An 18,277-nucleotide genomic window follows, 5' to 3' on the forward strand; every position below is an offset into this window, starting at 1 on the left:
GTAGGTACTCATGAACAAAAAGTTTCCAGTGCCCACTGTCTATCTCCATCAACAAGCTCTTATCACGTCTTTTTGTAAGGTTCATATGTCCACCCCCTTCATTTATGTCAATGATCCTATCATAATGATCTATTGTCACCAACATACACGTGTCTGGAAAATTACAATCGGAAAGTTGAAAGTAGCCGAAAAAACAATTACTAATTTCGACGGAACGACTAATTATTATTATGAACGATTCAAACTAAAATAAGAAAAGTACATAACAGGGCTCTCTCCGTCACTCGCTTCATACAATCGTAGTTCCAATTTCATTTGAATATTAAGCAACTGAAGTCCATGAAATTTTGCAGACATATTCTAGAAACTAATACCTGTGTCTGTGGTGTTTTAGATTTAATATGTAGTTTTAAAATTACAGGGGCTCAAAGATTTGTATTTAAATTTTTAAGACCGCGTAACTTTGAAACCGAATATTTTAACAGAAATCTGGAAAACCACAGACCATAGATATTAGTTTCTAGAATATGTCTGCAAAATTTCATGGACTTTGATTGCTTAATATTCAAATGAAATTGGAACTACGTTTGTATGAAGCGAGTGACGGAGAGACCCCTCATAAGTTGCATATATTATGTCATTTACCTCCATAGTAGGTATCGATCAATTTCCGAATTTTTTTGATTATTCCACTTTGATTTTCTTGATGGTCATCTTTTAACAGTAACCTAGCTGTAACTGTCTGATGTGCAATTGGTCCTTAATTGACTAAAAGTTTCATCATCATCATCAACCCATCGCAGGTTCACTGCTAAGCACTGCTCTCCTCAGAATGAGAAGGGCTTTGGCCATAGTCTACCCTTGGCCTGGTGCGGATATCTACGTTTAATTTCTGGAAACGCTATACGATACAAAGGGCTATCCCTTTCTCGTAGTTTCATCACTTTCATCACGATTGTGAAAGGCCGGTGATCGACGGAAGCGATGGTTCTTTGTAATCGTATAAATAACCCCCGGTTATTGTGCTAGTGCGTGGAGCGGCCGGAATCTGTTTAATACATCCCGGTAATGTTTGAAGACTGTTGTAACTATAATATTGAGTGTCTGGAGAGTTTTATTGTAGTCTTCTTTGATAAGCGCCTACTTTGCAACAGTAAGAGATGATGCAAAAGATTTTTTACCCATTAATGTTTAACGAATAAACCTGGTGGAATCAGGATGCAGTCCTGCTAAGACGGAAGCGGGCTAACTTGGAAATAGTATTATTATCCCAATTGGTTTCGACGTGGCATTGACAAACGTTTGGTGTCTTTGCCGATAGCGTGGTAACTAGCGACAGCCGAAGCATCCTGCTAGACAAGACCACAAAAAATTAAATTCCCCTACCGGAAATCAAACCCTGAACCTCCTACTAATCCTATACATACAGTGCTCACCGCTACGCCAGGAAGGTCGTCTATTTAGGTACTTCATTTGGTTTTCGTTTTGATAGTGTTAGTAGCCATATTATTATTTTATAAGCATCGTTATGTGTTTCAAAATGGCTGACAATACAGTTTTATTTATTTGTAAAATAACGCAGGGATAATATAAGTAGTAATACTCACTCGTACAAAAAATGAATGAGGTTTTATATTACTTTCCACGGTTATTTTCCCACTGGTTCTCTCTACAATATGCATATATCAGACTTTATCCTAGCAATACATTTTTATTTCTCTATCTTTTCAGGAAGGAACCGAACGAAATCTCCGCTTCCAACAAAATGGTGTAGTAACATGGAAAATTCGTGCATAAAACCAAATGGAAAAAAGTAAATTGGAAAAACTCGATATTTCCCACGTACATTTCCAATTCCCATCATGGCTCAGTATGTCTCAAAATAAAGTGAAATCTGTTAATCGCTTACAATTCATTGAAGTGAAAAGCAAGTGAAAATAAAGTGAAAGGGTTTATTAGGTGATAATTATAAAAGTGAAAGGTTGTAAAAGTGAAATGTGAAAAGCGGAGTGTACATTTGGTGATATGTATGGATAAAGGATGCTGTGATGGGGTGTGGCCAGAGCAAAATAAATCTCTACCCGAGGAAGAATAAAAATGGCGGGAAAGGAAACGGTGCCAAAAAGTCAGGTGAGAATGTGTAGTTTCACACTCAAGCTATTTCATAACATATAATTTCACCTTTCCTTACCCTTCGTCCAAAAATATGCACACATTTGACCATCGCATAAGTCCTGTGGGTAGAACCAACCTCTAATATGATTTACGGTCTCTAAAATTACATGACAACGGTTAGCTATAATATAATACATTTTACCTCAGAGAATGAAACTGTGGTCATAAATTTACCTAAACCCCTAAAGCTGATTATGAATGTTTCTCTACATTTGACTGTCGTGTACTAAAGGCAACGATCTCGATAAATGTAATGCTTCGTCGGATTTACTCAGTACAGTGGTTATGTCGGACTCCTACCGACTAAAAATCTTTTCCATCCCACCGCTGACGATGGAGCACAAGGGACCGACAACACCTCGTTACTCCGCCGGCGGATGTCCGCCACAGCAATGGGATACTATGTGCCAGCTAACAATGTTAGAGGCAGGAACCACAGCACTGAGCACACCAACCAACCACAGGACCACACTGTGAACGACGGACCGCCTCGTGTTCATCACCCATAGGTCCTAACGAGGGCTAGGCTTCGCGGGGAGGGCACTTCCCTCTCCATGTTCCCCATCCTCAACATCTCCTCGCCCGTCACCAAACTGGACAGGTGAGAAACCATTGGGGTAGCCAGCGATTGGATGGGTGGTGAAACACTCATCACCAACTAATTTTTCCATTTTTCCATGAAAACTTCAGAAAAATTGTAACAGACGGATTTACAAACAAAAACACCACAGCCAACCCCTTCGTGAACCATCTCCAATTCGTTGTGACTCGTGGCCTGTGGATAAAAAATCTTTATTTCAGTACACTTAGTCCTGAAAAATCTATACTATACTAATAAATAAAATTGGAGTGTCTGTCTGTAATTTCGAAATAACTACCGCATATTAAGGTCATATGGTTATTTGAACGATACTATAACTGAATCACGCGTTTTTAAAATTTTTGTCTGTCTGTCTGTCTGTCTGTCTGTTTGAAAAGGCTAATCTTGGGAACGGCTGAACCGATTTTGACGGGATTTTCACAGACAAGTAGAGAATTGACCAGGGAGTAACATAGGCTACTTTTTTAACCGACTTTCAAAAAGGGAGTTGTGTTTTTCTACCTATGTACACCGAAATCTCCGAGATTTCTGAACCGATTTGCGTCATCTCTTTTTAAATCGATAGAGGAACTTTGCGACATTGTTTCATAAAAAAATTGGAGTCCAACTCCTCAATCCTGATGCTGCAGGGGATCTGACCAATCCACGCGGGCGAAGCTGCGGGCATCAGCTAGTAACTAAATAAACTTGTTTGGCGCGTCAAGGCCACAGGTGGACCTGCCATGATTTATGATCGCTAACTGCCCGTTAACGGCTGTAAGGCTGGGTCGGGTGGATTTACCCACAAGTATATCGTTATAAACAATGTCATAACTATGCCTTAATAAAGTTTTACGGTCTCTGTACCTGTATAACGTTAGAACTACTTTCATAATACTCTTGGAGGATACTCAAATTAACGAGGTATAACATTCATTGAGCCGTGATAGCCTAGTGGTTATGACGTCAGCTTCTCATTCGAGAGGTCGGGGGTTCGATTCCGGGCACGCACCTCTAACTTTAAAGCAAATGTCACTTGCTTTGACGGTGAAGGAAAAAATCGGAAGAAAACCTGCATACCTGAGAGTTCTCCATAATGTTCTCAAAGGTGGAGAAGTCTGCCAATCCGCACTTAGCCAGCATGGGACTGTGACCTAAACCCTTCTCGTTCGAAGGTGAGAGCGAGTGCCGAGTGCTCAGTAGTGCGCCGGCGATGGGTTGATCATGATGATGATGGTGAATATTCAGGAGGCATGAGCTTTTCTTGGGGGACGCGTGACATAATAATCGTGACATTTAACTTTATTTATTAGTCGATAGGTAAGCAAAGTTGACCGGTAACTTAATATTTTAGTTTCCCCCGTTCCTCGGAAAAGAATAAATAATTGTAAACCTATTGAGTCAAAATCTCTTCCTATTTTTATTTAATTACTAGCTGATGCCCGCAGCTTCGCCCGCGTGGATTGGTCAGACCCCCTCCAGCATCAGGATTGAGGAGTTGGACTCCAAATTTTTTACGAAACAATGTCGCAAAGTTCCTCTATCGATTAAAAAAGAAATGACGCAAATCGGTTCAGAAATCTCGGAGATTTCGGTGTACATAGGTAGAAAAACACAACTCCCTTTTTAAAAGTCGGTTAAAAAAGTAGCCTATTTTACGCCCTGGTCAATCCTCTACTTGCCTGTGAAAGTCCCGTCAAAATCGGTTCAGCCGTTCCAAAGATTAGCCTTTTCAAACAGACAGACAGACAGACAGACAGACAGACAGACAGACAAAAATTTTAAAAACGTGTGATTCAGTTATGGTATCGTTCAAATAACCATATGAGCTTAATATGAGGTAGTTATTTCGAAATTACAGACAGACACTCCAATTTTATTTATTAGTATAGATTCTGATACAAATAAGTCCTTGACTGTGATCTCACCAGATGGTAAGTGATGATGCAGTCTAAAATGGAAGCGGTCTAACTTGAAAGGTGTAAGCATAGCAATTTCATTAAACGCACTGGTACTTCTGATCGGTTTCTACACGACATTGTGTCGGATCGCTAAATCACTTGGCGGCACGACTTTGCTGCTAGGGTGGTACCTAACGAACCACGGCCGAAGCCTTCCACCAGACCAGACCAGAGATAATTAAGAAAATATAACTCTGAAAGTATAGCCGTAAGTATGCAGAAGAGTCTGGAAATCCTAGTTTGAAGAGCTGTCTCCTCGTCATAAGTCATAGCAGCAATACAGATTTGATTTGACTCAACAACTTCGCGTGCGTTCGGGTTAGGTCATCGGGTGGCATTTTAAAATACGAAGTTGTCAAGTATGGCGGCGTTCATCAAAAATTCAATCACAACTTGGAAGGTTCACCGTAAACTGGAGCAGACGTCCAGCCGTAATCCGGCAAATTGAATTACGTAATAACCTTCAAAGTTCAAACCACACGACGTCAAAAGAAAGTTACAGTAATATGTAATACAAAAACCGGCCAAGGGTTCCGTACTCGGGTATTTTTCCAAAATTTTGCAAAATCTTACTTTGAAAATTGAAAATACTAATTATATTATTTGCTCATGAACACATTTGATTTTTTTTGTGATGTAACCACAAATTCACGGTTTTCGAATTTTTTCTTCGTTTGTGCTATAAGACCTACGTAAGTCTGTCTGTCTCGCACTTGGCCGGTTTTTTAACGTGACAATTTAGTTAAGCAAGTAGTACATAAAAGACGGGCTACGATATTAAATCACCCCGACAAAGATCAAATACCTTTACAATAGTCACGAAACTCACACCTCGCAGGCATTGCCTCACCGATAAATAATATCCCTCTATGATCTCTTAATATAAAAGTTATCCAAAGGATTGCACGTACAATCATAGCCAAGTTATAAAAGTCTTAATGTTGAAAGTAATAAGGTTGATTTTTCCTATTAAAATATTTTCAAACCGTACTATCGTGTGCGTCTTTCATAAAGATATGTTGGAGATAAAAGTGCGCGAACGTGCCTTCAAATATTCATGAAGAAAACCGCTTGAGACTAATTCCTTATAAACTGCGGACACACTCGTTTAATCTGTAATAAAGGAAATGACTGACTGGCATAATATCAACGTAGGTACATCTCGAGCAGCTGGATCTAGAAAATTGAGATTTTACATGTGTAGGTCCTCTCTATTTGTAGACCGCCACTAGAAAGGGATTTTCAGAAACGTTAGTCAAGTGAAGCAAGGCCTGGTAATGAAGGCTAACATAACCTAGAACCAACCATAAATTGGCTCTTATTACACTGTTGTCACAACTTTAAATCCCCGTGGGAACTTTTTTAATTTTCCGGGATAAAATGTAGTCTAGTCCTTCCCCAAGATGCAAGCTATCACTGCACCAAACGTTTCAAAGTCGGATAAGCCGTGAAAAGCTAATAGGCAGGGAGACGAACAAACAGACACTATCGCATTCATTTTAGTGTGGCTTATAACGCTAGTATTAATATAAACTTAAACACATATACACACCAGATAAGATAATACTGTATTGCTATGGAAGAGCAGTGTCTTCTGACACAGAGGTAGTTCTCCTACCTCTAAAAGAAGGCTCCAAGCTCCTACAGATGATTGTTATCAAAGTTACCGAAAATAAATAATTCTGAATTTAACTTTATTGCTTAATACTAAAGAGTAAAAGTACAGATGATATAATATCTACCAAAAGACAACTAATAAACAATACTTGCATATGCACAAATGGAACCTACGGTTATACCGTATAGGGCCTCGCATACACCTGTAAGTAGGTACTCGTACGTAAGGACCCTACATGAGACTAATGTACCCACTCTTATATTAGTTTTGTTGTCAATTAATTACGTAAGCTATTTACGTGAGTAAAACTTACAGGTGCAATCGCAGCCTCGCTAACTTTTTATTGTATTATTTTGTGTGTTTTTGTGAGTTTGATTTTCATTTTCACTTTCTACTTCGAGTAAATTGCTGGATGACTGACCACTTTAATTCCGAAACACTGAAATTAATTTCAATTTTACGCCCATGTCATTCCCTTTTCAAAATTGGTTGTTCATTTGTGCGCTCTGCCCCATTTGCTCGTTTTGTCCGGATTTAATAACAGCACATTTGCAATCAGGGAGTGAAAGAAAATTGGGATAATTTTTCGAATGTAAAATGCTCCGACATGGGAACAAATACCTACTTAATTAATGTAAGTTAAAATTATGTTAAGAGGGCTCTCTCCGTCACTCGTTTCATACAATCGTAGTTCCAATTTCATTTGAATATTAAGCAACCAAAGTCCATGAAATCTTGCAGACATATTTTAAAAAATTAATATCTATGTCTGTGGTTTTCCAGATTTCTGTTAAAATATTCGGTTTCAAAGTTACGCGGTCTTGAAAATTTTCATACAAATTTTTTGAGCCCCTGTAATTTTAAAACTACATATTTTTAGAAAAATCTAAAACACCACAGACACAGATATTAGTTTCTAGAATATGTCTGCAAAATTTCATGGACTTTGGTAGCTTAATATTCAAATGAAATTGGAACTACGACTGTATGAAACGAGTGACGGAGAGAGCCCTGTTAACACTGATGATGATTAATTGTTTTAATAGGACCTGATTATTTCGTCGCCTTGCCGTCAAGCGATTGATGTCCACTGCTGGACATACTTGTAGGGACTTCACCGCTGGATTCAAACGCCGCGGCCGGTCTTGCGCCGTCTGAATCAAGCGGCTCTTTGCGACTCGTTTGATATCGTCTGTCCATCTAGTAGGTGTCTAGCATCGCTGCGCTTTCCGGTGGTATATGGACCTTATGTTGAGCGTCATGGTGTTTAGAATAATGCAATTATTTGAACTATCAATTTGCAATTCATGCTACAACTTGCAGAAATTGGCATTGACGTAACATAAGAAATTGACATTAACATGACAATGAACGCTCACTTCTGCAAATTTTGTTTGTAGTAAACACTTATGTATCTTTATCACATATTGTAAAAGCTTTATTTTTTTTTTATTTTCTTGGCAATTTACAAAGTACGTAATTCGGCAAGTGTGCCCTCACCTTTTCAATCTTTTCACCGCATTGAATATTCTTTTCCCGTGGTAGGTAAAGCGGATTCTGCTATGAAGATATTCGACTTAGCATTTTCATCCGGTATTTAATTTTGGTTCTGGTCTGGCTCATCTATTATGTATTCCTAAGCCCGATTAATTTCCACGACAAAATTAATTTTGAAATACCAAAATATGCTTATCTACTTTCACTAACATAAGGTATATGATGATCAAGAAAGACTATTTTTTCACTGAAAAAGACACTTACTTTTTTTCTGTAGGTATATATATTTGGTCTAACCAGGTGGTTTAGGTCTAACCATTGGATAGGAAATTTTCCTCGTGGTTTCTTTTCTCGTTTCCAATCATGATCAGCTTCTCGCTAGATTTGTAAATTATAAATTACTTTTCCTTATTAACAACAGAAGCCAAAAAATAATAAAACAAACAAAACTAAGAGAAAACAATGTTTTAGCAATAACAGAGAGGACCCGAACTTAAGGAGCTTAGGCTATAAAATTCCCTCTTGGCAAAATTAATATAATTATTTATAAAGGACTAGATGATACCCGTGACTTCATCCACGTGGATTTAGATTTTTTTTTTAATTCCTATGTACGTCCCCGGAATACAAACTATCTCTAAGTACCAAAATTTGTCGAAATCGGTAAAACGAATAGGCCGTGCAATCTAACAGACAGACAAACACGTTCTCGCATTTATCATACGACTAGTTGACGCCCGCGACTTCGTACACGTGGATTTAGGGTTTTAACAGTCCCGTGGTCCCATTGATTTTCCGGAAAAAAGTAATCCAACCCAAGGTCCATACAAAGAATCATGTCGATCCGTTGCTCCGTTGCGGCTTGATTGAAGGAGAAACCAACAAACAAACACATTTTCGCATGTACAATATAGGTAATGATAATATGAACAATGATTTTTCTGCTTTATTTATTTAGGGGATTTTATATCTACAATTAGTACATGTCAGCCCCATTATAATCTAACTACATGAAATCATAACAAGAATCTCTTTGGAAAACGATAAAGTTATACCTACGGAACTCGATGTATGTTTGGAATTTAATAAACACTGAAAATTGTTTTTCCGATAACTCTCAGCGGACCGTTTGTTTATTTAAAACGTTTTGAGTTTTATTGAAGTCGGCTCTTAGCGTAAATATTAACATTTCCAAATGTAACAAGAATTAGTACCGAATAAATTTGTGTTTGATTGTGTTTATTAAAATTTAAACTAACACAACCTCTGCCCGTCAACCCGTCAATTACTTAGTTAAATTTAACTTAAGAGGGGTCTCTCCGTCAGTCGCTCCATACAAACGTAGTTCGTCTCTCATTGGAATACTAACCAATCATACTCAATGGAATTTTGTAGAAACGTTCCGGGAACTACTCGTAATATTTATGCCTGTGGTTTTCCAGATTTCCGTTAAAATATTCGGTTTCAAAGTTACGCGGTCTTAAAAATTCACACACAAATTTTTGAGCCCCTGTAATTTTAAAACTACATATTTTTAAAGAAAGCGATAACAATATTGGTTTCTTTGTGCTTGTAAGCTTGTCTGAGCACTGTACGTTCCTCTTTCATTAGCTTTATATTATCTAGGTACAAAGTATGCTGTTAGTTGTACTATGTAATTAACAAGTGTAAATTAAAAATTTATAACACCCCCGACAAGTGAAGGTTACAGTAACTAGAAAAGACCGAAAAGACCTGATAACTTTCAAACGGCTGAACCGATTTTCTTACACTATTCCGCGCCTACGATCCAAAGTATCAGAGTTTTCCAAAACATCATTTTCAAATAAATAATTATGTATCAAGACAACGTCCATCTTGACAGCTTGACATTTGTCAATTGACATAATATTATGAACCTAACGGTTATGTAACCTTCTTTTCTACAAGAAAACTAGAAAAGAGCTGATAACTCTTAAACGGCTGCACCAATTTTTTTGGATTATAGCTAAGAACACTCTCGATCAAGCCACCTTTCAAACAAAAAAAACTAAATTAAAATCGGTTCATTCGTTTAGGCGCTACGATGCCACAGACAGATACACAGATACACAGATACACAGATACACAGATACACACGTCAAACTTATAACACCCCTCTTTTTGGGTCGGGGGTTAAAAATAAAAATATAAATAAAATCACTATAAGAAATATATGACTAATCAAAAATTAATGGAGTCGGGAAACGTGGCTTGCTAGAAAAAAATTGCAGTCCAAAAATCATACTATAATTCACCTTTTCGATATATAAAGTAGATTTGTTAAGTTTATAATACTGTAAATACTTAGTAATGGAAAATATAGCTCACTAAACTGTGAAATGAAAACGAAATTAAATCTTTTTATTGCTTCCATGATATTTCAGGTGAAGAACTAAATACTGGTGTTAACACAGTTTAGCAATCGTACAGTCGGGTGATTTATACAAGTAAGCAGTCCCACAAGTTTGCTAGGAGTCTCACAAAATGTGCAACCTGTTTGTTGTCGATGAGCTGTGACATCTATCTTCAAGGACTCGTGATATTAACACGATTATTGATCGTATTAACACAACTGTGTTGCGGTGTGTCCTAATGTGATGATAGGCAATCTAGTCATTTGATAAGGAGACGTCCATTGCGGCACTCTGGCGCGCTGATACTCGAGGTCTACTCCAATCAAGTTCGTCTGTGGTCACCCCAGATTTTGTTACAGCATACCACAGTATTTAAAGGTAAATTATGATTTGGATAAGATCCGGGGTAAGTTCAACATGTTTACAACTTATTACAGCAGTCACGATTCCTACTGTATGGTTGCTAAACTATTAAATTAGAAGCCCAGAAATTACGTGCGCTAGTATTTCGTAACTCAAATGAGTTAAAAAGAGGCGTTTATATCAGTCGTTAAAACATAACTCACATTTTAACGAACTATCAAATATTTTCGTGTAGTCTGCGTATTGTTCAACTATAGTTAGACTGTGTATTGTGTGATAAGCAACGCGGAAGCGCTAGCGGGACGGAACGTAGATTATAATTTATTTTTTCGAATTTTATATGAAGTGTTTTTATTCCTATTTATATTATATTACCATTACCATCCAAATAAGTAATTCCTCATCAATATTATAAATTGCAAAAGTGTTGTTACACACGGAAGTCAAACCTTAAAGATAAATGTTCTTAATTAATATATAAAAACCTATAAAAATTTGTATTAATAATTTAAAAGACCCAAATGAATTTGGTCTATACTCTAATCTCTATGTATCTAAAGTTCTATATAAGTTCTTTTTGTTAGGAATAATTTCAGTTACTCAATGAAATTTAGTACTTACCCATATTACCTAAACTGGTTATAAAATCAAAGAATAAATCACAACATTTATAAAATCCGTAGTTAGCTTGTGAACAGTGACTTCATCCAGTTACATAACTAGTTCATCTAATCTTCCCACCATCCATCTAAATAATGGAGTAAAATGTAAAAGAAGCTAAACTTTTCCGTTTTCCCGCCCGTAGGTACACCTAACAACCTTCCCCCGCCTTGCAGTGATTTATTGCCGACCGGTTGCTCGCAGTAGTTTTAGCGGAGCGTCGAGCGGAGCGGAGTACTATACAAATACATAATATTACTAGAGGATGCCCGCAACTTCGTCCGCGTGGATTTCGATTTTTAAAGATCCCATGGGAACTATTTGTTTTCCGGGATAAAAAGTTGCCTATGTCAATTGCAGGGACGCAAGCTACCTCGGTTCCTCATGCAAATCGGTTAAGCGGATGGGTATTTAGAAATCCCGTGGGAACTCTCTGATTTTCTGGGATAAAAAGTGGCCTATGTCCATCCCCGGGATATAAGCTAACTCTGTACCTTTCGTCAAAATCGGTTAAACTGTTGGGCTGTGAAAAGGTAGCAGACAGACAGACAGACACACTTTCGCATTTATAGTATTAGTATGGATAGTATGGATTATGTAACAGAAGCTACAATTTTCCGTTTTCCCGCCCGTACGCGTTCGCGCACCTTTCAGAGATTTATCGCCGACCGGTTGCTCGCGGCAGTACTTTTAGCGGAGCGTCGAGCGTGGCGGTGCGACGAAAATGAATCCATAATAAATATAAGGTATACTGTAAAAACTACATAAATATTGTAAAAACTAACTCAATTCAGGTTCATTCGTTTAGGAGCTACGATGCCATAGACAGATACACACGTTAAACTTATAACACCCCTCTTTTTGGGTCGGAGGTTAAAATATTACTATAAATACGAGTCTCTTTGTCGTCCGTCCGACCGACCGCCCGCCCGCCTTGCAAAGCTTGCTGTTCGTTACAATGTGCGAAAATGCGTAGTTCAATGCCGCTGAGACAACGTTCACATGGCATGAACACCGCACGTTTTTCTGCAGGATAAATTTTACCAAAACATTGAGTATAGAACGTAAGACTGTGTTTGCAAAACAAAGTAACTACTACATAAGTATCGTATACACTACGTAAGTATTTGATAAGATTTTATCCTGTAAAAAAACGTATGCTGTGTAAACGAGGACTCAGTTTTTCGCTTCGCATGCTAGAGGACGTATATAATTTTTTTTTTTTACATATCGTTAAATGGTATCTGTGAACTGTATATTGCGGCGTGTCACTTATTCCAGTTAACTTAATGCTCATCTAATTTCCCTTTCTAAGGAAAATGTAAAAAGAGTTTTTTTTTCTTTTTTCCTGCCTGTAACACGTACAGCCTTCCCGCGCCTTCAGAGATTTATTGCCGACCGGTTGCTCAGTTACTTTAAGTAACTGCCCATTATTGTACCATAAACAACGAGAGATTACACACACGTTCCTTCAGTTGCTCTACGGAGAAAATAAAAGGTCAATATTTAAAAAAAAAAAAAATCGAAAAATGAACTATTGCCTAAATACAACATATTTGAGAAGCGACACCGAAATATGTCTGTCCATTTGTCACCTTGCTTTAGGGATGTGGAACTTGGCGACATTGTGACCATCGGTGAATGGCCGCTGTCCGAAACTGTAGGTACCGTTCAACGTTTTTAAGGTTCCTAAGGGCAAGGGGTCCAAGAAATCTTTAAAAAAATTCTAACGAAATAAAAAAATTAGCCACAATAGAAACGATGAGTTACCGAAATTGCCTCCGACTCCCTAGCTGTTGGTTGTTCATGCATAGGTAAACATGACCGATTCACTTCAACAAAACGCCGCTTCAATAGCCCCTATTGGCCCATACAATCGCTCCCGTCCCCCAGGTGTGCCATTATTCCCAGGCCCCTAAGACGGAAAGCGGCGGGATACGCACGGGCTACGGGATAGTACGGAATAATTGACTTTTATTTGAATGTAATTTACTATTGTGACATGGGAGCAAATGAACACGTGTATCTATTTACCAAAATAGGTGGACCTTAGGGGGAAGTGTTTTTATGAATTATTGAATTATTTGGAACACTGAAATGGATATACTTAATATAAAAGTAACTATACTGAAAGAGTATGCCCTACAAAAAGACAGTTGATTCTTGTGCCAATCCAAGTTCCAAGTAGGTACGCTCAGTCATGACGCTCGCTGCTGTTATCAGCGTGTAAGTAAATGGCGAAAATCAAGTTGCTTCAACAACAGGTCGACAATCACAGATCCAGTGTATGTATTAATAGAAGTGTGTTGTATAATTATATAGTTTTTTTCAATTATAAAAGTAACAAATTAGAAAAATATACGTAGTTACATATTATTTTCATAAGTTTTCTTTTTTACTAGCAAAATATGGGCCCCTGTTACCACAATACAGTATATTATTGTATTATTAAAAGTATGTTACTCCCATTATTATTATTTAGTTCTAAATACCTACGATCTAAGATCCATCTGACAAGTGTTAGTAAGTTCAAAACTTCAAGCTCTCCCATTAGTGAGAATAACGTGCCAACTTAATAGCTGTTGTTTGTTTTAAGACGTAGGTATTTGTCAAAGGTTTAAGTGTAAGTACATTTTATGTCCTTGAAGAATAATATACTAGCTGATGCCCGCGACTTCGTCAATTAACTACCTTTGTAGCGATGGTAGTAGCTACCATTGCTACAAATGCTGCATAATATTAAATAATAATATGCAAAAGCTGCATATTATTATTGCTGCAATTAATAATAATTGCAGCAATAATAATTATTAATTGCAGCAAGTATATATTATTTTATTAAATATCACTTGTTTGAACGGTGAATGAAAGCATCGTGAGGAAACTTGCATGCCTGCGAAAGGCCTGCGACTGAAAGTTCTTTAACTACTTAATTAAAAGATACGCTCGAGGTACAGAGCTTATCTTTCGTTGGAAATTTAATTTGGGCAACTTAACTTGATTCTGCCTTAGACAATGGTAAACAAAATACCACTGAAATTTACAAAATATGGAGTTTAGCAGTTTCTAAAATAATTTTGCTTCGTAAGTATTATTATTGATATGAAGTAGATACTCGTAATACTTTATGATGAAACATCCTATAAAGGCTGTTCCACGTCGAAGAACAACATACGCCCAAACTTACTTGTTTCTCGAGAAAGTTTTTGCGATTTACTTATCTTTTAAGCAAACTAAGGAAAAATCCTGCCACCACTCGGCACGATGCGCCTTGCCTCGCCTCGACTCCGCTCGCCGCGCGCAGTCTGCGCAGGCCCTTAGGTTTTTATTCCAAACGTCGCGCGTCGCGTCCGCTTCAAAAGTATTTGTAAAGGATCCTAATAAAAAATAAATTCTACAGTCAAATTGATTCTGAAATTGTAAACAGTCCTTACGTCCATGATATAGTATGATGACATTGAGTAGTTTACGATGGGCTGTAAATTCCTGCGGTATCTTATCGCATGATATACGGCCTTTTACTGTAATAACACGAGCTTTATGACCTACTCGGATTGAGTGCCAGATAGTTTTGGATAACTAGAAAGGATCTTTAGGGCACTATGACGTTTGAAATCGCCTGTTCACCTATCTTCTTTCTGGTTTGAGGTCGTTATTACAGTACCTTGGATTCCCATCGTCTATCGGTTATACGTCTACGTCATAGTTTGAAGAACCGATAGGCGTCGTGTGGTAATGAGTAGAGCTCCTGCTCCACTCATTGCCACTTCAGCTTCGGAACCCGTTCGGTTATTATAGGTTACTCTGGTTCTTCTGGATGGATGGATCGGCGTGATTTTTTCCTGTGGTATCTTATCGGAGGTTATACGGCCTTTTACTGTAATAACACACACTTTATGACCTACTCGGATTGAGTGCCAGATAGTTTTGGATAACTAGAAAGGCCCTTTAGGGCACTATGAAGTTTGAACTCATCTCGCCTGTTCACCTATCTTCTTTCTGGTTTGTGGTCGCCTTTCCACGATATACTATATATGTATAAGTCTATGCGTCTACGTCGTAGTTTGAAGAATCGATAGACGTCGTGTGGTGTTGAGTAGATGCTCCACTCATTGCCACTTCAGCTTCGCAACCCGTTCGGTTATTATAGGTTACTCTGGTTGTTCTGAAGCCATTCCAGAACCTTGGGTTCCCAACGTCTATCGGTTATACTACGTCATAGTTTGAAGAACCGATAGACGTTGTGTGGTAATGAGTAGAGCTCATGCTCCACTCATTGCCACTTCAGCTTCGCAACCCGTTCGGTTATTATAGGTTACTCTGGTTGTTCTGAAGCCATTCCAGCACCTTGGATTCCCATCGTCTATCGGTTATACGTCTGCGTCATAGTTTGAAGAACCGATAGACATCGTGTGGTAATAAGTAGAGCTCATGCTCCACTCATTGTCACTTCAGCTTCGCAACCCGTTCGGTTATCATAGGGTACTCTGGTTCTTCTGGATGGATGGATCGGCGTGATTGTTTCCTGTGGTATCTTATCCGATGATATACGGCCTTTTACTGTAATAACACGCACTTTATGACCTATTCGGACTGAGTGCCAGATAGTTTTGGATATTAACTATTAAAAATGTTCTTTAGAGCTTGGTCTTAGACCCATGCTCACTATGATAAGTTTTTGAAAGCAACCCATCTCATCAGAGACCAAACAAATACCTACGCAAGAGCATAGCTTTAGTTTTAAGTTTACGTAATTATTTATCGATATCTTAAAAATCCAATAACTGACATTCAAAAAGTATACAATGTTACCACTTATTTAACTTTGACTTTGTACTCTGTAGTCTGCTCGTATTTCCGAACTTCTGATCCCCGGATATTACAGACACGAGGGTGCCCTTTCTTTGATTCTATCAAACCTATTGTATTCCCAAAGGCGGCCTAAGGGGATCTTTTAGAATATGAAATGGCTGGGATGGTACTTTAAGTTATCAAGTTTGCAAGTCCTATTGTCATTACTTAGGTAATTGTTGGTACTTGGATAAGGTCGAGTTATCTATAACCGAATCCAAACTAACCATCATGATAGTAGTAGGATCAGAAGATTATGAATTAAAAAGATATTTTAAAAAGGCAGTCAGTCAGTTTATCAGTTCAAATCACTGGGAAGCTTAATCTCTAGAAACTCCTCGACTCGAACAGCAAGAATTTTGAATCCTAACAGGATTTTAAAAAACCTAAAACCACACAAACGAAGCTTTACGGAATGCCACCGAATATTTTCATTTAGACTCTCTAGACTCTTTAGACTCTTTCGAACATGATTTTTTTAAATAGATAAAAATTAATAAATCATTATGTTAAATAATTATTAAGTTATAACATTATTTCTCTGTCAGTACTATAATATAATAGTGTAATACTAACTAATATATAATATAATAGTATAATACTAACTGTCTGTCACCACTTTTTATTTTAGATATAAATATACTTAATCTGAACTTTTTTCTTTTCAAAAACACAAAATAAACCTACGCATTCCCTAGAGCCTACGGCGAATGAAAAACGTGATTGAAAATTTCCTCTCTATGACTACTTATACCTATATCGAAAAATTATAATCCGTATGCTTTCAACGCGATTAGCATTTCATTTGGATTCAATCCCCTTCAGGTCGTACGTATTAGTTTATTTCAAATTAATATTTTTAAGAATTCAATATTTTGGACCTGAAGCATATTTTTAAACTAAACACATTTCACAGGGCTCTCTCCGTCACTCATTTCATACAATCGTAGTTCCAATCTCATTTGAATACTAAGCAACCAAAGTCCATGAAATTTTGCAGACATATTCTAGAAACTAATATCTGTGTCTGTAGTGTTTTAGATTTTTCTAAAAATATGTAGTTTTAAAATTACAGGGGCTCAAAGATTTGTATGTAAATTCTTAAGACCACGTAACTTTGAAACCGAATATTTTAACAGAAATCTGGAAAATCACAGACATAGATATTAGTTTCTAGAATATGTCTGCAAAATTTCATGGACTTTGGTTGCTTAATATTCAAATAAAATTGGAACTACGTTTGTATGAAGCGAGTGACGGAGAGACCCCTCTTAATACGTTTGTAATTTTATATGTAGAAGCGCGCAATAAGTGTAACCTTGTGTCTTTGTTACGTCTATGTATATATGTATAACAAACTCGAAATTAAATGACGTAGGTAAATTTGTTCGGAAAAGATTACGTTGGGAGTTGCGGATGACTTCTGGGACATATCTTATTTTTGATCTCGCACACAGATGCACTTCGAACCCTCTGGAGTCTGGACCCTTTGTATAACTTTATGTGATATAGAGTAATGAGTTTCGTGACAGTTAGTCGTTAACCGATAGACCTTCAGTGCAGGATAATATATAGTCTTTTGTAGGGACTTCCATTCGCTACAGTCTTCCGAAATCAAATAAGCGGCTACTGCGACTCATTTGATGTCGTCTATCTGATTTGTGGGAATGGGTATAATCTTTTATAACGAAATTCCGCAATCAATTTTGGACTTGCCTTTACACAAGTTTAAAAATCTATTAAAACTATGCTCCTGAGAAAACATATTATACAATCGAAGATTATGTGATAAAAAAGCGTGGATTTGACCTGCAGCTCGCTCTAGCAATGCGTGGGACTTCAATTACTTTTATACATGGCATATTATATCAAATCTTTAAAAAGTGCAACTACCGAGTTTCTTGCCGGCTCTTTTCCGTAGGAAAGGTATTCCGAACCAGTGGTAGATGCTTTTGTTTTGACGATTCAAAAGTACTTGTAAAAGTCTAATTGAGTAAAAATATTTTGAAATTTGAATTTTTTCCGTTCACCTACTGGAGGGTTTGCCAACATTACGTTTTCTGGTGCGCGGTCGCCATTACAGCATCTTGGTACCACAATGCCTATCAGTTCTTCAAACAATGTGCTTTGGTATTGCCACGTTAGCTTCGCAACCCGGTCGGCTATGTCGGTTACTCTGGTTATTCTGGATGGGTCG

The 18,277-nt window shown here is 37.5% G+C and overlaps 1 protein-coding gene across 2 annotated transcripts in view; it reads left to right on the forward strand.

The window, feature by feature from the left end:
• The window catches only part of LOC123864418, a 92,157-nt gene that overhangs the window by 64,545 nt on the left and 9,335 nt on the right, over positions 1-18,277 (forward strand). The window contains exon 2 of one of the 2 annotated variants that reach the window (XM_045904830.1): positions 1,732-2,130. The exons of the other annotated variant lie outside the window; for it this stretch is intronic. Coding sequence (XP_045760786.1) covers positions 2,049-2,130 — 82 coding nt within the window. The 5' untranslated portion in view covers positions 1,732-2,048. The remainder of the gene's footprint in view (positions 1-1,731; positions 2,131-18,277) is intronic. 2 annotated transcript variants of the gene reach the window in all.

Source organism: Maniola jurtina, chromosome 4, assembly GCF_905333055.1.
Source record: "Maniola jurtina chromosome 4, ilManJurt1.1, whole genome shotgun sequence".
NCBI classification, from domain to species: Eukaryota; Metazoa; Arthropoda; class Insecta; order Lepidoptera; family Nymphalidae; genus Maniola; species Maniola jurtina.